Source organism: Rhipicephalus microplus, unplaced genomic scaffold, assembly GCF_043290135.1.
Source record: "Rhipicephalus microplus isolate Deutch F79 unplaced genomic scaffold, USDA_Rmic scaffold_22, whole genome shotgun sequence".
Classification (NCBI taxonomy): Eukaryota; Metazoa; Arthropoda; class Arachnida; order Ixodida; family Ixodidae; genus Rhipicephalus; species Rhipicephalus microplus.
In genome coordinates, this window is record NW_027464595.1 from 3,558,977 (window position 1) to 3,581,453 (window position 22,477).

At 47.8% G+C, this 22,477-nt stretch overlaps 1 protein-coding gene across 4 annotated transcripts in view; it reads left to right on the forward strand.

Moving 5' to 3' along the window:
- The window catches only part of LOC142786321 (uncharacterized), a 286,022-nt gene that overhangs the window by 197,783 nt on the left and 65,762 nt on the right, over positions 1–22,477 (forward strand). For all 4 annotated transcript variants that reach the window (XM_075883956.1, XM_075883957.1, XM_075883958.1 and 1 more), the window contains exons 18-19: positions 13,245–13,900; positions 16,713–16,807. In XM_075883956.1, the coding sequence (XP_075740071.1) occupies positions 13,245–13,339 (95 nt within the window). In that variant the 3' untranslated portion in view covers positions 13,340–13,900; positions 16,713–16,807. The remainder of the gene's footprint in view (positions 1–13,244; positions 13,901–16,712; positions 16,808–22,477) is intronic.

A 22,477-nucleotide genomic window follows, 5' to 3' on the forward strand; every position in this document is an offset into this window, starting at 1 on the left:
GAACACTGGGCACAGCGCTGAAGCGCCGGCCGACATGAGGTACGCAGCAGCCAGTAGCCAAGCAGGAACTTCTTTATAATCTACAATGCCGCGCATATATACACAGGGTAGTGCCCCTGAGGGCAAAAACACTTCACATGAAACCGAATCTGGCAACCATGAAAACTAAACCGAAACACCACATCATTCCCCTAGAAAGAAAAGGACATGTGGCTCTAAGATCCTTATACAATGATTAACAAAACCTGAGTAACTTTTATGACCTTATACAATTTTAGAAGAATGTAATGACACAGAACTTCTGTATTTCAAACCTTAACATTCCCACTCCTTTTGTCTTAAAGTAACTAATTGAATAACAGAGAAGCGGCATGAGAAGAAAAAACATAACTCTGTACACTGCGCACCATGGCTGAAAGCACTTATGCAGACAATATACAACAAAAATCACAGCATGAAAGTGTATCCTTTATACCTTTATACAATAAACAATGCACAGCTTCCACACGACAATGAACATGTATGTTACAGATTCCAACGTACGAGTAAGAAAATAGAATTTGGGCCACAAAGTCTGTAAACCTGGATGGTTTCTTACGCGAACGCTTAGAATGCTGAAGCTCATTGCACTCTGAAGTGCTCCCTTGCAAAGCAGCAAGTTCGGTGTGTAAAGATGAGCCTACTGGCTTGCTTACGCGCTGCTCAGGCACAGCTGAGAGCATTGAGTATTCCTACAACTCGCTTAAGCATCTCTCAGCTGTAGCTGGGGACGGAGAACCCGGATGCGAAACATGGAAGCCTGAAGGTTTGGAAGAATGTTCATTAGTGTTAGGAAGAATACTGGCATGGGGACTGGGCTCGTCTGTCAAGTATTGATACAAAGCCCGAGTCCAAGGACTCTGAAGCATGCTCGGTGCACGGTAAAACTTGATGGTGGCTGGGCACCACAGCCGGATTTGAAACCGTTGCCTGAATACCATTTCCCCCAGGGAAAGATGGTGATGCTGCAGGAATAGGGATAGGAGCCCATTGTGGAACCAAGGCAGAGTATTGCCACTGGTTTTGCAAAGGTATTGAAGGGTGCAAGACTGTAAGTGGTTCCCATTCGGAATGGACAATCACAAGTTCAGAAGCATTACAAATCGATCCATCACTGCGTCCAAATGTCTAGGATCCTACTGCCGACATAACAGTAAACGGACCTTTATACTTGTGTTGTTTCTCTGGAACACATACTTTGATTCTTCGGCCAACCTAAATGACTGAAGGTTTGGCTCCTCGCTTATGATCGACACAATTCTTCATGTACTTCTGCCCATGAAAAACTCTTGTCCTTATGGTATTGTCCGAAAATGACCTCAAAGTAGAAGGCAACAACAGATCAGTTATGTCAACCGCTGTGCGAAGTTGATGCTTATGAAGTAACATCGCGGAGGACAATACCGTAGTGGCCTGAGCAGAAAAACGGTAACTACCAAAGTACTCCGTAGTTGCTTTCTTTAGAGGACGGTGTTTTAGTTGGGCTAGTTGAATGTACTTTTTCAGGGCCCTGTTGAACTGCTCGACCTGCCCATCGGCTTCAGAATAGTAGTTGGAAAAACAGAGGTGTTGAATACCTCGTTCGTAAAGAAAAGTTTCAAACTGACGAGACCTAAACTGGGGTCGTGGTCTGTTAATAAGCATGCTAAAAACCCTTCACGGCAGAAGACTGAAGTTAAGAAGATGATGACTGCATCAGATGCAACGTCTCAAACAAAACAAACCTCAGGCCATTTGGAGTAATAGGCAGTCAAAGTGACTGCAAAGCTACAATCTAAGGGAACATTTGAAAGAGGACCAATAATGTCCATGCGTAACTTCTCCCACGGTTTCTCGGGAAAAAGAACTGGTTGTAGCGGTGCAAGGACAGGTTTCGCCGATTTGTCGGCAGCTTGACAGATGCAACTGTTCCGAACCAAACCTTTCACTTGTTTGTCAATGCACAGTCACCAATACCTGTCACGAAGCAGCTGCTTTGTACGAATCATGCCTGGATGATTCTCATGGGCTAACTGAATCAATTGCCCCCGGCAAGTTTCTGGAACTGTAACATATTCCCCATGAAAAATAAGCTCATCTGCATAAGACAGTTCGTCTTTCACTGCAAAGTAAGGTACAAGCACTGAAGTCAAATGCTTCTTTAGAGGCCCACCTTCAGCAATGTATTGAATAAGCTGCTGTAAGGTACCATCATTAGCAGTGGCTGTCTGTAATTCTTCCTTATTTAAGCATGCAGCAACTAAAGAAATTATCTTCTTCTAGCGCCTGTGCTGGTGGAAGCTGGACTGGCAGCCGAAATAATGCGTCCGCTACGAATTATCGGCACCTTTGCGATATTGTACAGAAAAGTTATAACAGCCAAGCGCACCATCACGAAGTTTACCAGGGGCTTCGCCCCGCCCCGCGCCAGCTGACAACAAAGTAGTTAAAGCTTGTACTTGAACTGGTATAGCGCATTACGGGGAAGAAGAAACGGCCGAGCAGACCGACGACACAAAAGGACAGAGCGCTAACTGAGCTTTATCGTCAAACTGCATCAAATATGTAGACCCGCGCAAACATACAAAACCACCCTAACGCAACGACAAGATAACACACAACATCGCACCCTCACATATCACAGATTCATAGGCGGTTATCCTGATTAAGGAAGGCCACTTCATGTTCAGATAAAACCAAAGAAGGGGCGCTAATACACGTGCTGCCAGCTCTTTTTTACCACTTCACATTGATCAAACATGGGGGTACATCCACAATCGCGGCAGTGAATTCCAATGTGGTCCTGGATTGCTTTGTGAACATTATAATGGTGCTCTTTTAGCCTTTCATTAAGGCATCGCCCCGTTTGGCTGAAATACCACATACCACATGAGAATGGAATCACGTAAACAACCCCCGCTACACACGGCACAGAGTTTTGTGCTTAGTTGCGCAACCAGTGGTACGTGATTTGAGAGGGTTGAATGCTTTGCAAAGCCGCTGTAACTTATCCGGCGCTGAAAACACCACTTTGACGCTGCATTTCTCCCCTATCTTTTTTAGCCGGTGGGAAATGTCATGCACGTAGGGTAAAACTACGGGTCTTTTTCGGTCGTTAGATTCCGGCTGAGCCTCGCAGTTGTAGCCTTTCTTTATCTGTTTTAATAGCTTTTCAGCTATAGATGCTAGTAGGATAGCTGGGTACCCAGCACTCAAAAGCCTTTCAACTTGAGCTGCAAAGCTGCGCTGCATGACATGGTGACACGATTTCCTAAGAGGATTGATGAGAGAAAGATTTGTGATGCTGCGCTTAACTAACTTGGAATGGGAAGAGTCATAGGGTAAAAGGGGTTTTCCATTTCTAGGTTCAAATAGCCAGCACGCATGGTCAGGTGAAAAAATTAAATTCAAATCTAAAAAGCGTAAGCTATTGTCAACTGGCAACTCACAAGTCAATAAAAGCGGTCAGTAAAAGAGCACCATTATAGTGTTCACAAAGCAATCCAGGGCCACATTGGAATACACTGCCGCGATTGTGGATGTACCCCCATGTTTGATCAATGTGAAGTGGTAAAATAGCACCCGTCACAATTAACTCGAGAAATTATAGAAGCGCATTGTATAGCAAGAGCTGGCAGCACGTGTATTAGCGCCCCTTCTTTGGTTTTATCTGAACATGAAGTGGCCTTCCTTAATCAGATTAACCGCCTATGAATCTGTGATATGTGAGGGTGCGATGTTGTGTGTTATCTTGTCGTTGCGTTAGGGTGGTTTTGTATGCTTGCGCCGGTCTACATATTTGATGCAGTTTGACAATAAAGCTCAGTTGGAAGTTAGCGCTCTGTCGTCTTGTGTCGGTCTGCTCGGCCGTTTCTTCTTCCCCGTAATGCGCTATACCAGTTCAAGTACGACGAACCAAGTCGCCCAATCTTCAACACTTGTAGTTAAAGCCTGGTGGTCAGTTCTTAATGTAAAATGCCAACCCCAAAGATACACATGTCATTTTTCTACCGCAGACAAGCAAGAGCTTCATGCTCTCCTGCTGAATACTGGCGTTCCGCCGAGGACAATGTTCTAGATGCAAAAACAACAGCTAGCAGCTGATCTCCTCTTTGTTGTTGGAGCACTGCTTTGATGCCGACATTGGATGCCGACATTGGAACCACCACCGAAAGATTATCAAAAATATTTATGACCGGGCGGTCAGCAAGAGTTTTTTAATCTGGTTGAAACTGGCATTGACCTCAGCAGACCAGTTAAAACTCGCCTTGCTGGAGCATGCGGTGCAGAGGCTCAACAACATCAGCATAATGTGGTAGAAACTTTGCGTAATATCCAACCAATGCCAAGGATTGGAGATTTTTAACATCAGTGGGAACAGGGGTATCAAGTATGGCAGCGACCTTAGACTCAACCGGCGATAACCCGCGAGCACTTATGTTATGACCTAAGAATGCGATTTCAGTAGCACCAAATACACACTTGTCATTAAGCTTCATGCCACAGGGATCTATTTTAGACAAGGCACCTTTCAAGTGCACATCGTGCTCTTCCCGATTACCGCCCCAAACTAAAATGTTGTCTAAGTAACAGACAACACCTGGGCACCTCTCAGTACATCGCTCATAATTTTTTGGAAAATAGCTGGCCCAGATGCCAGCTCGAAGCACACTCTGCGAAATCTGTAAAGCCCTTGATGAGTTAGAAAAGTAGTATGGTCACGACTCTCCTCCGCTAACTCAACCTGATGGTATGCGGATGCAATACTGTTAACTGTTGTAAGAGTTCCTCGATGTGGGGTAGAGGGAACCCGTCCACCACAGTAGCCTTGTTCGGCTCATGGAGATTGACGCACAGTCGGATGGAATTGTCCTTCTTGAGGACGACGACCAAGGGAGACACCCAGTCCAAAGCATCCACCCTCTCAATGATGACACTCAACTCTAGTCGTTGCAGCTCATCCGCGACTTGTTACCTCGGCAAGAAGGGAAGACGACGCAGTTTGGCCGCCACTGGCTGCAGACCAGGTCGACACTTCACACGCTGAATGTAATTCAGGACCCTGCCGATGTACGACGAAAACAGGGGGTGATACACCGGTGACGCATTCGCCGGAACCGCCGAGGAGTCGACGAGAGAACAAGTGAGGGTCTCGCCTCTGATGATTATTTTCAGAGCTCAGATGACATGACATCTATTTCCAGGAGCGAGCTGCAGAACCATTGATCTATACGGTTAGATGGAGAAGTCCAACAGTGGTGACCGTTTCGTCCACTTGCAGGACAGCAACTATATTGGTCACCGTCGATGTGCCTTGATGACCGGTCGGGTCCTTAGTAGTGCGGCAGACCCGCACGAAGTGTCCTCGACGTCTGCACCGCGAATACCTTGGGCTCCTGGCAGGGCATGCGGCAAAGTTCGCCCAATGCTGCGTTTACCTGCAGCGGTGGCAGGCATCCGCGCGTGCTGGTGGCGAAGCTAGAGAGGACGTGTCCGCAGCAGCGCAGGGCGAGGATGTGCACACAGGAGAAGTCCTGTCGGCGCCATCTTGCACCGGACCTTGGGGAGGACTGCCCCCATTCGGTCTGGCATCTTGAATAGGGCGTGACGACACTGCGTCGACTTGCGCTCCAGATAACTGGCAACGCGCAGTCGACGCGCTCCTTTTTTCTTGCTACGTCGAGCGCCTTCTGTACGGAGTAGTCCTTGCCCATCTTGAAGAAAGTTCTTTGTAGGTGCGGCGACGTGATGCCAGAGACGATCTGGTCGAAAGCGAGGATGTCGCCCGACGCGCCGAAATCACAAAGCTTGGCTACTCGGCACACCTCCTGTATAAATTTTACCGCCGGCTGGTCCGAGCCCTGACGCAGGGCTTTGAAGTAGGCGCGCAAACACGGCGGGTCCGATGGAGGGTCAAAGATTTCATTAAGCAGCACAAGGGCTGCGTCGTACACATTCGAACACGTCTCCTGAGTTGGCCGGACGGCTCCCAGCTCATCTTCGGCGGCCTGCAGGTAAGTGTTAAGTCCCTCGACGCCCAAGGCGTGCAGGAGCAGCGCCTTCTTCTTCTCCGGGATGGCATCCCTAGCAGCGGCATCAATGTAAATTTGAAGAACCGTACCCCATTGTCGCCATGAAATAGGAGGCACTGCAGGAGCTCGGATGGAGGTATCGCAGCGTACATGCTTGCCGAAGAGAGCATCGAGACGGCAGTTCAGGAGAGACGCGCACATACCGTATATACTCGTGTAAGGGCCGCACTTTTTTTTCGAAAATTTTGCTAGGTGCGGCCCTTACACGAATCAGGCCGATTTAGTACAGGCAGTACAGGCCAAAGGTCTGTACTGTTTATGCAACAGTAGCAGAGTGCAAGAGTCACAAATGACATGCCAGAAATGTTTTTATTCGGATTCCATTTCGCTGTCCTCGTTCTCGGAGGAGCTCGCCTCGGCGTCCGCGTCTTCCCAGAGACGGTCATCTTCGGTGCCGTTCATGGAGTTCGAAATTCCCGTTACCTTGAAGCTTTTAGCAACTACTTCTACTGACATGGCACGCCACGCATTCAAAATCCATTCACACACCTGTTGGAGCGACGCCCGCTTCAGCCGTCCTGTAGGGGTCTTCTCGTGGACGCCTCCAGCCATCCATTCAGAGTAACATCGGCGAAATTCCACTTTGAATGGTCTGTTGACGCATACGTCGAGCGGCTGCAGCACACTCGTCAGGCCACCGGGAATGACGGCCAAGTCCGTACGAGTTGCGGCAACTCGGTTCTTGACGCGGTCGGTCAAGTGGCCCCTAAAGCTGTCCAAAACAAGGAGGGCTTTCCGTTGTAACAGCCCTCCAGGTCTGTTTGCCCAGACGGTCTTAATCCAGTCAACGACCAGTTCCTCGGACATCCAGCCCTTCTCTTGCGCACGTACGACGATTCCCTGAGGGAACTTCTCTTTTGGGAGAGTCTTCCTTTTAAATACGACGTACGGCGGAAGCCTCCTGCCGTCTGCCGTGATGCACAACATCACAGTGCACCTTTGGCGTTCTGCACCAGTCGTGCGCACAGACACACTTTTCGCACCTTTTAAATCCACTGTGGTGCTTTCCGGTGCATCGAACCACACAGGTGTCTGGTCCGCATTCCCAATTTGGGACAGGTCGTATTCATGCTCCCTCCTGAGAGCATTCACGAAGCGATGAAACTTAATGACGTGGTCTTCGTACTCGCGCGGCAGTTTTTGGCAAATCGTCGTTCGGCGCCGAATAGAAAGCTGGTTACGGTTCATAAACCGCGTAGCCCAGCCCCGACTTGCCTTGAATTGTGCCGGGGGTATTTCCATGTGGCGAGCGATGCTGAGGGCTTTGACGCGTATCATGTCAGTCGATACGGCGTAGCCGTCCCTTCGTGTGTCGACGACGTAGTTGACGAGCTCGCTTTCGAGTTGCGGGTACTTGCACTTTTTCCCGCGAAACGCCTTTCGGCTCCTGTTAGTAGCGGCGAGGGCATCTTTCTGATTCATCCAGTAACGCACGCGCTTCTCATCGACGTCGTACTTTCGTCCAGCTTCCCGCTTCCCGTGCTCCTCGGCATAGTCAATCACTTGCAGCTTAAATGCTGCAGTGAATGATCTCAGATGCCGGCCCATCGTCCGTCACGTGCGCTGGCTTCTGCAGGGTTCACTACAACCAACAAAGTGACACCGACGACACCGATCTGAAGTCGCGCTGCCAACGTATCGACACGATGCTAGGAACGATGCCAACAAAGAGGCCGCACAAGGCAAATATGGCGGCGCGCTGTCAACAGCGTGGTCGGCGCGTCGGCGGAAGTAGAATAAAAGCGGAAAAGCGTGCAGCGCCATCTGGCTGTAAATGAACTAACTACACTTTTCTGGCGGGACATTTTGAACTTTTGTTTTTTTTTTTTTCGAAATATCCGCTTTCAAAGTTGGGGTGCGGCCCTTACACGAGGGCGGCCCTTACACGAGTATATACGGTAGGTAGGCCTCGTGACTGGAGTGGCACGAAGTGTCAAAAAGTGAGAATGTAAGCAGGAAATACAGTAGTGGTGGGACAGCTTGCACGGGTGCTGAGTCGACAGCATGATGAAAAAGGCTGAATGCCCACCTTGACGCCTGATGCACGTGGATTGATGATCCTTGTCGCCAAAATGTATCATGCGGCGAACGTGCCGCACGAAGAACACAGTGGGCACGGCGCTGAAGCGCTGGCCGACACGAGGTACGCAGCAGCTGGTAGCCAAGCAAGAACTACTTTATTATGTACAATGCCGCGCTTATGTACACATGGTTGCGCCCCCTGAGAGGCTTTACATGAAACCGAATCTGGCAACCATGAAAACTAAACCGAAACACCACAAAAATGAAAGAAGTTATGCAAAGCAAACTGGTATTTACCTACTTCTTTCTGCTACTGCTTGAGTCTCATGATAAACCTGTATTTATTTTAGCAAGCAGACGTGAAAATAATTGCAGAGTTTATAAAGTAGTTAAAGAGAAACAATGGCTTCGGTTATATTGATAAACTGCTTTTTGAGAACTCTGATGCCATAAGTTTCTCTGTCATAAATCCAATATTAACAGGGAAAATAAAGGTTGAAGTTTCATTTTTGAATGTCGCACCGAAATCTTTGAGTGTGACATAAATTCAAAGAATTTCATTCACTTATTCATTTATTGTATATTGGTGACACAAGCTCAATGAAATTTTCTAAAGCTTTGTATGCTTGGTTTATGACATTCTTAATTTTCATTGAGTAGAAGCTATGTAGGACCCTATAGATGCCTTGAAAATTGCTTGCAGTTTGACTTGTCTTTTCTAGGCGAAAGTTTGCTGAAATAACGAGTTGCGTCTTCAACGGACTGACTGAAGTCTTTGTTGCTGTGATGACCACGTCAGAGTGTTATGTTGTCACGCGCTAACCCTAAATCGCCCACCACACACCGCTACGTCTTGCCACTCCTTCCAACCAGCCCGAACTCTCCCTTCCCCACACACGCAACCCCCACCACTCCAGTCCCAATGATGATGACGACGCAGTCACGTAGTGCCCTCTCTCGGCCAAGTCCCGATGATGATGACGCCGTCACGTAACGCCCTCTCTCGGCCACTCTCACAGGTCCCCCCCCCCTCAAAATGTGAAGCCACCACTACACATCGCCTGCAGCGTCATGGTACAGTGTCAGCTGATCTGCGTGTCTCACACCGTGGCGACAACCCGTTTTGGGGTCCACTAGAACAAAGTCATTCTGTCCCACACGTCTCACTGCCCGAAAGGGACCGGAACGTCGGGGTGCAAGCTTCGAGGAGAAGCCCTTGGTGGCATCGCTGAGGGAGTGGCTTTCGAGCAGAACAAGATCACCCTCCTGTATTGTCAGTGGCCGCCTGTGCTGGTCGTAGCGAGTCTTCTGAGCGCGCCACATGTGGTTTTGGTGTGTCCTGGAGAAGTCAAGCACCTCCTGCAGACACTTGGAGACCTCAGTAGCAAATGCACGGTATGCTGTCGCAGGAGGCTCCGCGTCGTCTTTGGCCTCAGCCTGTGTCCATGGGGTTCTCAGCTCCCGGCCATAACAGAGGAAGGCAGGCGTGTAGCCCGTGACAACGCTTTCAGCCGTGCGCATGGCCAGGGCGATTTCAGGGATGTGCTGGTCCCAGTCTTTGTGGTTGGAACAATAAGCCCTAAGGCACTGCTTGATAATGCCGTTGTGGCGCTCCACCATTTGCCCGGCAGGGCGGTACGGAACAGTGTGTCGGTCTTGTATGCCCCAATGCTCAAGGAGGCCCTTCCACAACCTGCTTACAAACGGCTTTCCACTATCACTTGAAATGGAGGCAGGTGTGCCATGTCTGCAAAAAACCTGGATCATGCAGGCCACCACACTTTTGCTGTTTGCTGCCCGCAATGGAAAAAGTTCAATGAACTTGGTGAACTTGTCAATCACCACGAGAAGGTACTTGTGGCGTCGAGGTGTCATAGGCAAGGGCCCAATTATGTCCACGCTGAGCTGTTCCATAGGGGCAGTGGCCCATTGACTGCTCATCAGCCCTTCTGGCTTCTGCCGGTGGGCTTTGGTGCGCTGACAAACCTGGCAGCATCGCACATACTTGGATATGTCCGAGCGCATACCCAGCCACACGAAATTCTGAAAAACGCGTTTGAGGGTCTTAAAAAAGCCGGAGTGGCCGCTAATCGGGTGGTCATGGGACAGTCGCAGGACCAAGTTGCAGAGATGGTTTGGTAGCCAAGGTACTTTCCTGTTCCCTCGGTGCTGTACAAGCAACCCACTCTCTTCCATCTCGGTCGTCTCCGCCAGGTCTTTTATCAAGGGTTGATCACTGTCAGTGGGCGGAAGCTTTCCTCCCTTCATCACTGTTCGTAGTTTTGACAGTATGGGGTCCTGCTCTTGTTCCTGGGCGAGGAGCCCTGCATCATTCAAGACAGTAGTGTCGTCCACTTCAGATGCTACAGCAGCTGCCTCAAAGCTGATTTGTGGGCTGGGCTCTGGAACAGCCATAGGGAACAGCGTCTCGTGTAGACTCGGGCTTGGAACTTCCTGGTGCTGAAGGGGAGCTCTGCTCAAGGCGTCGGCTGGCACATTTGCAAGACCCCGCCTGTGCTTGATTCTGCAGTTGAAACCTTGCAGCCGCAAAACCCAACGCTTTACACGTGGTGAGGCCTGGTCTGTGGTGAACATCCAGGATAGTGAGGAGTGATCACAGTGTACCTCAAACTCGGTGAATTCAAGGTATGGTCGGAACTTGTCCACTGCCCACACCACAGCCAGACACTCCCATTCTTGCACTGTATAGCGCTGCTCTGCCTCAGTGAGTACCCTGCTAATGAAGCTTATTGGACGCAGTTGAGCATCACTCTCGGCTGCCTGCAGAAGCACCGCTGCAATGTCGACTCCACTGGCGTCTGTTTCCACCACGAATGGTCTGTTGAGGTCCGGCAAGTTTACAACAACATCGTCGGCCAGGGACTGCTTAAGTGCTCTAAAGGCTTCCTCTTGCTGCAGCTCCCACCGCCAACGTTGCTTTTTCTTAAGGAGTTCTGTGAGTGGACGTGCAGTGATAGAAAACTGAGGTATGAACCCTCTGTAATAGCCTGCTAGTCCCAGGAAGGCCTGCAGCTGTTTGAGTGTTGTTGGTTGAGGATAGTCCAGCACCGCTCGCACTTTTTCCTTGTCCGGCCTACACTGCCCGGGGGATATTTCATGGCCAAGGAACTTAAGGTATTGACAGCACACGTGCACCTTCTCTGGGTTAATGGTCAGCTGTGCCGAACTTATCCGCTTCAACACCTCCCGAACATGCTCAAGATGATCCTCTAGGGTCTCCGAATACACCAGGACATCATCAAGAAACGCCATGGCAAACTGGTGATTAATTCCCTCCAGTAGTCGGTCCATCAGGGTCTGAAACGTGGCAGGACTTCCGGCAACTCCAAAGGGCATTCTCATAAACTCGAAGGTTGCCCGATACCTGTGAGGGTGGCCGAGAGAGGGCGTTACGTGACGGCGTCATCATCATCGGGACTTGGCCGAGAGAGGGCACTACGTGACTGCGTCATCATCATCATTGGGACTGGAGTGGTGGGGGTTGCGTATGTGGGGAAGGGAGAGTTCGGGCTGGTTGGAAGGAGTGGCAAGACGTAGCGGTGTGTGGTGGGCGATTTAGGGTTAGCGCGTGACAAGTGGGGGCTCGTCCGGGATGGCTTCAGGCCCGACAACAGCAGCGGACGACATGCCTAGGCTCCAAGGTCTCGTTGAAGAGCTGTTGCTGGGCACCGACGGCTCCGCCATGGAGCGCGAACGAATCGCGGCGGTCGTGCGCGATCGAGTGATGGCGACGCCGCTGCCCACGGCTCCGCACGTGGGAGCATGGACTGGGGCCGCTAACACTGGCGCGGTCCCTCGGGCCACCGACAACTCTGCGCCTCGGCTCGCCGCTGCGCACTTCCCCCGCTACTCCGGTGCTAGAGACTTGCAGTCGCCGGAGGAGTTTCTTGAACGTTTGGAGAACTTCTGCCTCGTGACGGGGGTCGCCGCCGATAAGCGACTGACACACGTGGTACCGGCTGCCCTCGAGGGTGGCGCGAAGTTGTGGTGGCGGTTCGTGCGCGGGTTCGACTCGTGGGAGCAATTCACCGCCGCCTTCCGCTCCGAGTTCTCGTCGATTGACGCGAAGCGTCGCCTGAAGGCGGAGCTCGAACAGCGCACGCAGCACCCGGAAGAAAATTTGAAAGAGTTTATATATGCCATCGCTACTTTTTACGACCGCATCGGGGAAGAAATCTCCGAAGCCGAGAAGGTGCAGCGCGTACTGAGGCAGATGCACCCTCAGTTGCAAGATTTGGCGGAGGGGCATGCCTACAACGACCTCGCCGAGTTGGTGAAGGCAGCCGACGGCCTAATGGAGCGGGCTTGGCGTCGCCTCCAGTACAGACCACCGCCACTCCTTCCAACCAGCCCGAACTCTCCCTTCCCCACACACGCAACCCCCACCACTCCAGTCCCAATGATGATGATGACGCAGTCACGTAGTGCCCTCTCTCGGCCAAGTCCCGATGATGATGACGCCGTCACGTAACGCCCTCTCTCGGCCACCCTCACAATGTGAAGCGTTAATGGCACAACAAATGGCAAAGAAACAAGAAAGACACTTTTTCCTGTCGTTGCTTCTCCGTGCTTTGTTGTATTGTTACTATTTTGTGCAATAATATATGTCTAGTGTATTCTGAAGGTATGCTCTCCACATCATGCTTCGTTTGATAAGTAAGTGTTTGTCGGCGGCTCAAAGCCCCTTTTAGGAAACCTAGCAACACTTACTTGAAAGGTGACAGCATACAGTTTCACAACAGAATAGGTGCTGGAATCGGTGTCCAAATTTTTTTTACTGCCTTGTCATGAATATGAGATGTGGCGCCTGGGTCAAGATGCCACCACTTACCTTCAAGCAAATGTAGCATCCTGCCTTCGCTCAAAATAGTCTTGAATACTTTCTTTGCGATCAACTAAGAAAACAAGATATTCTTTAGTAGCATGCCTTTCATTGAGCAGTTGTAGCATATAGCATATATGCTCCTGCTATTTTGGTCCAGCGTTTCTTGTAAATGGCGAGAAATCCCGCTGTTAAGCTGAGAAATGAATGAAAAGCAGCCACTGCTTCCTTTGTGAGGTGTAACATGTGTGCGTCCTGTTTTTTTACAGAACCTCTGGTCAGGGAGGAAGACCTAATCTTCACGAAAATGCCCACTGAGGACAGTCATGGAGAAACAGGTGTCACTTTTGGACACTACTTCTAAGACACTACTTTTGGACACTACTTCTAAGAAGTCCGCACTAGAGATCTATCGAACTTTTAAGCAGGAAATAGCCAAGGAAAGGATATATGATAATACTCGTGGTAGTTCTCTACTGTTTGAGGCCAGGACGGGAGTATTGCGAACAAAGACATATCGGGCCGAATACGAAGGGGTAGACACGGTATGCAGTGCGTGTGGAGAGGAAGGAGAAACTGCCGAACACTTGACAATGTTCTATCAATGATGGCAAAATAGACTTTAAGCGGGTAGAACTAACTAGAAGGAGGTTATCTGATTGGTGGCTAAAGTCAAGGCACGAGTGAAAATTAAACCCTTCACTGCAAAGTACGAATCCTCAAACTCACTTTTTAAAGAAAAAAAATAAATCTAGTTTTTAGTTCATTAAGTATTACGGCTTGGTGGCGCTAGCCACCGCCCGATCTAAAAGGTACAGTCATATCCATCCATCCGTCCATCTCCATGGGCAGGACTGCCATGGGCGTCATGAATTTTGGCCCGAGGAGCGAGAAGCAGCTGTCTGCCAACAACGAACATGACATGGTGAGTACTGCTTGTGTAACTTAATATCATCCAGTGAATAAAAAAAAAAAAACAGCACACGAATTCCAAAAGGCATTTTGCATTGACAAGAAAGGTGATATCGGTGCGTGACTGTGCCTTCGTCAGTGCTCCTCACCAGGGAATTGGGTATTTGTGAAGTAGATGAATGCTTCTTGACAATTTTTCAGATGCATACAAAGATTTCATGAACAAAAGTTCCATGTCTTGTCTCTCCTTTCACATTGCTTGTGCTATGTATACCCCTGTGTATGGAATGAAACCTTTCTTGATTGTAAGTCGGTACTCGGTCTGTCTCTTTCACTACCCCGTGTTTCATGCTGTTTATCACTTCGTCGATTATGTACCAATTGGCTCAAAATAAGCGCTCCAGTGCAGTTCCTTTGATATTGTTATTGACAAACTTTGTTTTATCGTGTGGTGCTGCGTTTTCAGGAAAAGTTCTTCTGTTGTGCTGCTCTTATCAGGTGTGGAATGACAACCCTGCTAATTGTGAATCAGTTTCGCAGTCAGGAAAATGTTTTTTTCTGAAGCTAGGGTACGTACAGGTTCTTGAAAACCCTTTAATTTGAAAAATGCATTTTCAAAGCCCTTGGAAGTCTTTTTTTCTCGTCCTTGAAAATCTTTGAATTACCTTAGCACTCCCAATCCACATTGTGGCCTCATTTATGTGGTAGATTGGCATACCTGCCAAGTCTCTCAAATTTCGACCAGTTCTTACCTTTACACGGTTGTCAGGAAAATCTCCCGGAAATTGAAATTTTTTTGTGGGATGTGGCCACATTGACAGAAAGGCAGCCCAATCTGCATTTTATTGTAAAAAATTTAAGAGGTGCTCATCTAAACATTTATTGGGCCACAATTCAGATGCTACAAGCACTTTTCTTCACCGCAACGAGTCGTATGAACTTTAGTCTGAAACCGTGGGAAAAAGGCCGAGAGCAGCGTGCTCGAAGCCTTGGAAGGACGTGTGCGGCCAGTGCACGCACTGACACAACTGCGGTTATCGTTTGTTACAACCGGTGTGGATAGAACCGCGGTTGCTTTTGATATGATCATTTGTGGTGACAACGTAACTGACAGAACTTTGAAACTGCACGTGCGTTCAGTGCATCATTTGAAGCAGCGTTGCTTTCCACAAATGCTTCGGAGAAAATCATGACAGATGCGGTCATAGATTGTAAAAAATGACATGGTTTTGAAGGCACGTGATCAGCCAGCGCACGCAGAATGAAAACCGAACTATCGTTTTCCGCAGCCGATGAGTGCAAATCCGCAGTTGTGCTGAAATGATTATTAGCCGAAGGCACGCGGCTAACGCAGTGGTAGAGCTGATAAAGATGTAAAAAGAAACGCTAAAGGCGTTTTGGCGTTCCTGTCCGAAGAATCTAGTAATGTTGTTCCTTTCAATCTGGGTACATTGGCTATACTTTGGCATTAAGTTTTCAGTTGTCCTTATGCGAAGCTTCAACCTGCACTTTCCCGGCAGCCGGCTCATTCACTTGGGTCCCAGGAAAACATATGCACATTCTTTTGACAGAAATAGATTTCGCTAGGTGTTATCAAGACAGGAAGTTTTGAAAGATACAAGTATATTCACCCCCATTTTTCTTTTTGAGGAAGAAAGGGGGAGAAAGAGATCAGTGGACACCCCCTTTACTTTCTTTTCCAGAAATCTCCGATTCAGAATCCTTGAACCTGGCACGTAAGGATCGACATCGACCTGACCAAACTGCCCATTTCCAAAACAGCAATTTGCCCTGAGTTAATATGGTTTCACTAACCAAAACTGCATGGTGAATAGTTTTACCGCATCAAACCACGAACAAACGAAGTGAGAGACTTGTAATACTCTTCAGTGCTGGCTCCTTCCCTATTGTGGGTGCGGTGAAGCTGGTGAAAAATATAGGGAGCTATAGTGCAAACTAGATATGTTCGTTATAATCGCAATATGTGTCTACTATATAAGTGCAATAAAATTGAGTAAATTTTGAAAATTTTGAAGTAAATATATTTCAATATTTTGTGCTAATTTTAGTCCTTGAAGAACCTGTGACATGTCCTGGGTAGTCCTATAATATCCTTGCATTTTGGCTTCGGAAACCTGTACGAACTCTGTGAATCATACTGACTGAGTTGGGGGTGCCTGAGGCATAGGTCAGTAAACATTACATTACACTTGTGCACAGTACTTATCTGTTACAGTGGACCGGAAGTTGAACTGCTTGGCTGCTAACCTGAAGGTTGTGGGTTGGCAACATTCTTGCTTCAGTGGAGGCTATGGTGCCTGCATCAGCATGTCAAAGAACACCGTGTGGTCGAAATTTCAAAATCTCTCCACCATGGGTACAATAGCCAGAAATTTTTCCGGGAAGGCACATCCTTGATTTTAGGAGAGTTACCCCTTTGAAATAGTTAATCTTCGCGCTCTATGCCATGGCGAAAAAACATTTCGGGGGAGGGGGATGTGGCACGGGCCCAGTGTGTACCTCATGGCTATGCCCTGCTCTCCACTGCAGCATCGCTCCTAATTATATGGTGACTTTTGAACGTGAAACCCCAGATACTTAATTGTCAGACTTTTATAATGAAAAGCAACCCATTCTGTCTAATCATGTTCTTTTGTTGCTAATGCTTTTGTGTGTAGGCTGTGTTCATTCTGATCATATAGGGAGGATCTGGTTTACACCTGGTGAACTGTTACTGTCAAAAATCCTATTACATGCTTCTTGCATGAAGTGAGCCTCCTCAAGTTTATTGTAAGGCATTCCATGATTTTTTGTGTTGCTTTCAGTATTTCTGCGCTCTCGACGACTGAGTCAAGCTGACCATGCTGGGCAGTGTTTTGATGAGCCTCCCAAAGAAATCTTTTTTTCTACGTCTGCAGAGGTTTGTTGGCAAAACTTATTTGCTGCTTCTTTCATTTCTCATTATCTTAGCATTGCAAGCTTGTCCTTTTTCTTTATTTTTCAAATTTGGGGAATACTTTTGTAAGTGATCTCACAAGTGTACCCATGCTTTTGCAAGGGTACTTGATTAAAAAGATTATGGTGTGTCGGCAATTGTTATGAAATGTTTAGAAAAAAAATGATGGATAAGAAAGAGCACCTCATTGGCATAATAAGTTGAGTATTTGAGTGTTGGTCATTGGCATCTATTAAGGGCCATGTTAATATCTGTAGTATTCACTGCAAGATTCCAAGGTCTTCTTTTTCTACTAAAAGTGCTAAAAGAATTCTTTCACTCAGTTTTAAAGCTGAAATGAGGTGAAGCCAATTGGGCATTGTTTAGCTGCTTCAAACAAACACCCTTCTCTTGGAAACTCCATTGACTTCGAAAACAGGGTCTCAAACACTACCTTTTTCACCTGTGACTGCAGAACGAGTGACTTTTATGCTGGCAAAACTGTGAACCATTGATTGACATGCATATCCACAATTATCCTTTCACTGCTACCTTACTGCCGTGGTCTGGTAGTCAGGCAATCAATTCAGTTGTGAGACGAGCATTCAAACAGCACCTTGGTAGTTATAGGGTGAAGAAACGACAACAGAAAAAAAGATCTTGCCTGTCCTTGCTTCTTTGTCCTGTATAGCACTGTACCATGTTGGAAAAGGAAAATTATTACCAACATTTGCTATGAGCAGCATCTGTCTAAGCTCTGCACACCGTCTTTCTGCAAGATTTGTTTTCTAACCAACCCCAAAGGGTAGTTTCATCCCTTCCATATTGCAGCTCGCAGGTGTGCTTTAGTGGAAAAGAAAGGGAATGGAATATTGTATCAACGCCTCCTAAAAGAACTATGCCTGGAACGTGTCTCTCTTTACAATTGGGAGCCTCCTGTCAGCACCTAACCTCGGAGGCCATGCTTTCTGCCGCTTGTTGCGACCTGCCGTCGCGCGAGACCGCTCACCTCCGTACTGCTCAGTCACGTGACATTACCGTACTGCTCAGTCACGTGACATTACCGTACTGCTCAGTCACGTGACATTACCGTACTGCTCAGTCACGTGACATTACCGTACTGCTCAGTCACGTGACATTACCGTACTGCTCAGTCACGTGACATTACCGTACTGCTCAGTCACGTGACATTACCGTACTGCTCAGTCACGTGACATTACCGTACTGCTCAGTCACGTGACATTACCGTACTGCTCAGTCACGTGACATTACCGTACTGCTCTGTCACGTGACATTACCGTACTGCTCTGTCACGTGACATTACCGTACTGCTCTGTCACGTGACATTACCGTACTGCTCTGTCACGTGACATTACCGTACTGCTCTGTCACGTGACATTACCGTACTGCTCTGTCACGTGACATTACCGTACTGCTCTGTCACGTGACATTACCGTACTGCTCTGTCACGTGACATCACGGCTGCTCAAAGGCGACTGTAAGAGCATTGATGAGTTCGCAGGGGGTGACCGTCGGAGATGCTCGCTTACGTACCCAAGGAAGAGGGTAAAGTTTAAGGGTAGGGCAGCACGTTTGCGGCTGATGTTCCAGCATAGTTTTTGTAGGAGGCATTGATTGTATAAATGTGTTGCACAAGGCAGTCGACTTGCGGTAAATATAGCGACGTGTATTACCTACCACATTTTGTAATAAACAGAGATGTGTGAATACGGAAATTTCGGGTGTGAAGCAAAATCTAATAGAAAAGTGTGAACGCAAACTGAGAATCTTGTTTTTCAAATTTTCCTGAGATATTTTTTTTTCATTACTTTAATGGTGAAAACTGCAGAAAAAAAAAACGTTCAAAGCATATTCTGAGGTACGTCACATTATGAAAGCCTTTATTTTGGCTAGGTTGATGAAGCGCTAGCAGGATGTTGTTTCATAGTTATCTAATGAACAATGAAGTATAAGAATACATTTAGAGGCCCAGGTAAGGCAACCGTTTAATGTGCCGAACAGCAGCGAGACAGCAGCCAGTCGTTTTAGCATCAGTAGCAGCACGAGCCCCAGCCACAACAAATGTCCTCTTCGTCGTTGCTCTAGCTATGCCAATATTTGTCACTACAATGACTCCCCAGTGAAAAAGGAGCCATCCAGGTACAGTTTTGCCAGAAAACGAGCCATCCTGGCACAAGCAGGACAGCACAGTTTCGTGCACAGCTTCACGCCTGTGGTGCTGTTAATCTATACAGGTAAACCTGCATATAACAAAATTGATAAATTCCCAGAAAAATTCGTTATATGTAAGTTCGGTACAAAAATTTGTAAAATAATTGGGAAAATATAAACAAAAAGGGGACTGAAGGCAGAGCTAATAACCCCAAACACTCATTTACAGTAAAAAACTGCATTACGATTGTTATAGCAATTATATGGACACTCTCGGCAGGTTCTTGCTGTGGCCGCCATGTTCGGCAACAAGTCCTAATTGGCAACAAGTCCAAATCGACAACATGCCTCCGCACATTGTAACTTTGACAAGCGGGTAAAAGCGTGCGAACGCTGCTAAAGCAGAGATCACATGAGTTAGCCCATCACTTTCGCCTGGAAAGTGCATAACATCGCCCGTGTGTTAGAACTGCGATCGAATGCTTAAACAGAAAGTAAACTACCTGTCTTGAACGAGCATGAAACAACGTTGGGAGGGGGGAAAATCGCTCGAGTAATGAACTTGGATTTTAAGGGCGGTCACAATCGCTGATGCGCTTGCTATCTTGCCGAGTATCAGTGCGGTTTCAATGCGAAGGGACTGTGTGAAAAGAGCAAACGCAATCGTTCCAGTCAAAGTGGAAGGCTCGCGATTCTCCCCATCAAAGGATAACTGCTCGTGCACAAGCATCTGTAGATTGCTCGTTACTGATGACAGTAGCGATGCACTGCCTTGTATTTTGGTTGTTTAAACCACCATGTGTGTGTGTGTGTGTGTGTGTGTGTGTGTGTGTGTGTGTGTGTGTGTGTGTGTGTGTGTGTGTGTGTGTGTGTGTGTGTGTGTGTGTGTGTTGTAGGCGGCAGAAACCCAGCCGAAACTGCCTATCGCTATTAAAAAAAAAAAGCGCCCTTCATATGCAGCGCAGCCCCACATATGTGACGCTAAATGAAAGCGTGGCACTGGCAATGCGCGAAAAGTAGTTTTTTTTATTTTGGTTTGAAAAGGGGGGGGGCACACTCGCGCATGCGACCGCGGTGGCGAAAAGGGGGCACCGACGGCTCGTAAGGTGCAGGCCCTCCTGCCCGTCTTACGCGTGCCTGCCACCACCGCTTCGCGCTTTGACGGCAGCGGGGCAGCAGCGGAAGATGTATGCTCGTACCCAAATGCCACAATGCGCATCAAAATTCTAAGATTGTCCATGGGGAAAATTCATTATATCAAGGTTGTCTCGCACAGTTACTTTGTTACATAGAGGCCGCAAATACATGTGCTCCTATGAAGCGACCGCAGGGAATATGAAAACTTCGTTATATCCAGGAATCTTTTATATGGAGGTTCGTTATAAGCAGGTTTAACTGTAGTTGGCTGAATAGGCTCAACAATTTAGTTTACTGGCGATGTCTGGCGCAGGCCTAGTATGGTCCGTTGTACTTGGCTATGAACTTAGAGGAAAGGTCAGTTCCAGACAATAGCACACAAAGTCACACGATTGTTCCAGGGGCGTATGACGATGGGGATGAGCGTCATTCAGGAGTGTGCTTGTGGCGAGCCTGATCGTGCGTAGTAAGCGAACGTGCCAGCTGCCGACATTCTTTGTCATTAGTGGCGGCTTTCTCCAAAGTCGTAGTTTCTGAAGGGTCTGGGTTGTACAGAAGGATAGTGTCAAAGAACAGGGAAGGCTCCCGACCATAAAGAAGGAAGAACGGGGAGAATCCAGTTGAAGATTGAATGGCACTGTTGTAAGCGTAGGTGACGAATGGCAGTATGTGGTTCCAATTCGTGTGGTCATCGGAAACATACATGGAGAGAATGTAAGCGGTACATTTCGAGCCAGTAGTATTGAATTCTTAGGTGAGCATACGTCTTCACCACACTAGCGTGGGCGCATTGCGGATCCGCGTGGAAGGAAGCACAGACGTCAAAACATAGGCGGTGAAGAATTACTAGCAACCATTTGCGCTCATCAGATAAGTAGTTTGCTCGGTGCAGAAGGCCATCACGGATAGTGAAATGGCCGGCAAGTCGTCGAAGTGAGTGATTGTTAGTACGTGGAGACATCTGAGACAGGTACTCTAGGAGAGACGCTATCCGTGGATCCTCATGTTGCTCAGAGGACATGTCTGCATGCTGAAGTGAAAAGCTTTGCAGCTGGAAACATTTGCTGCAACATAATTGTGGGGAAGTGGTGAACGAGAAAAAGCGTTGGTGTCCAAATGCTTGCAGCCTGACCAATAGACTACACGGATGTCGTAATCTTAAGATGTAGCATCCTGCGAGCTAGGTGACCGCATGGATCTTTTAATAACGACAATCAGCACAATGCGTGGTGATCAGTCACAACGTCGAATGGGCGGCCATATACATAAGGTCAGAATTTCGTGATTGCCCAAACTATGGCAAGCCATTCTTTTTCCATGACTGAGTAGTTCTTTTCCACTATAGTGAGGGTGCGACTAGCATAGGATACAACATACTCATCGAAACCAGAATTACGCTGCGCAAGAATAGCGCAGAGGGCTACTCCACTAGCACTCCTATGGATGGAGAAACGGGGTGGAGCCCTGCAACGTAGGTGCACCAGGGGACTGACTGCCACAAAGATCTAAACTGGAATAAGAGTAAACAAGTTTCTTGGGTGTAGTAGAAAGGGCGGCATTCCGGAAAGAATCCCTAGGAATTACTGTTAACTTGGATGCATTCCACACTTTTCCGTCACTGAGGAGAAAAGTGGACGGCGCAAACTGAGCCTTCACTGTAAGAGGCCTACTATACTTGAAAAAGCCTTTCCTATGGAGTCTTACCTTAACCAAATCGCCGACCATTATGCGGGTTTGCTGCGCACCTTTCCTTTTGTCAAAATATCCTTTGCTCTTATTCTGTTTCGCTGCAACCTGATTCCGGACATGAGGCAACCCATTTGGCGACTCCGATACTTTAGGACGAATCCTAAAGTTGCTAATGTCTACTTTGGAACGAGGTTGTCGACCGTGCAGCAAAAAAGCTGGAGACAGGCCAGTCACCGCATGTGGTGTGACCCTATACAAACTCAAAAATTGTGTGATGCTCCTCGAGGCATCTTTAGCTTCAAGTCTGGCTACCTGCAAATGTTCCTTTAGAACCCTGTTAAGGCGTTCTATTTGAATAATTGGACGAAAATATATGATGGATGCCCTGTTCCTTTAGATATTCCTGAAATTGTACAGAGAGAAATTGTGAACCATTGTCAGTTACTAAAAACTCTGTCCTTTAGATATTCCTGAAATTGTACAGACAAATTGTGGACCATTGTCAGTTACTAAGAACTCTGGTAGCCCTTCCCGGCTAAACGACGATTTGAACAGCTTAATGACATCCTCTGTGGAGATAAAATTCGTGCCAAGAACTTCAGGCCATTTTGAATAGTAGTCGACTAAGGTAACAAGATACCTGGGAAAAGATGCATT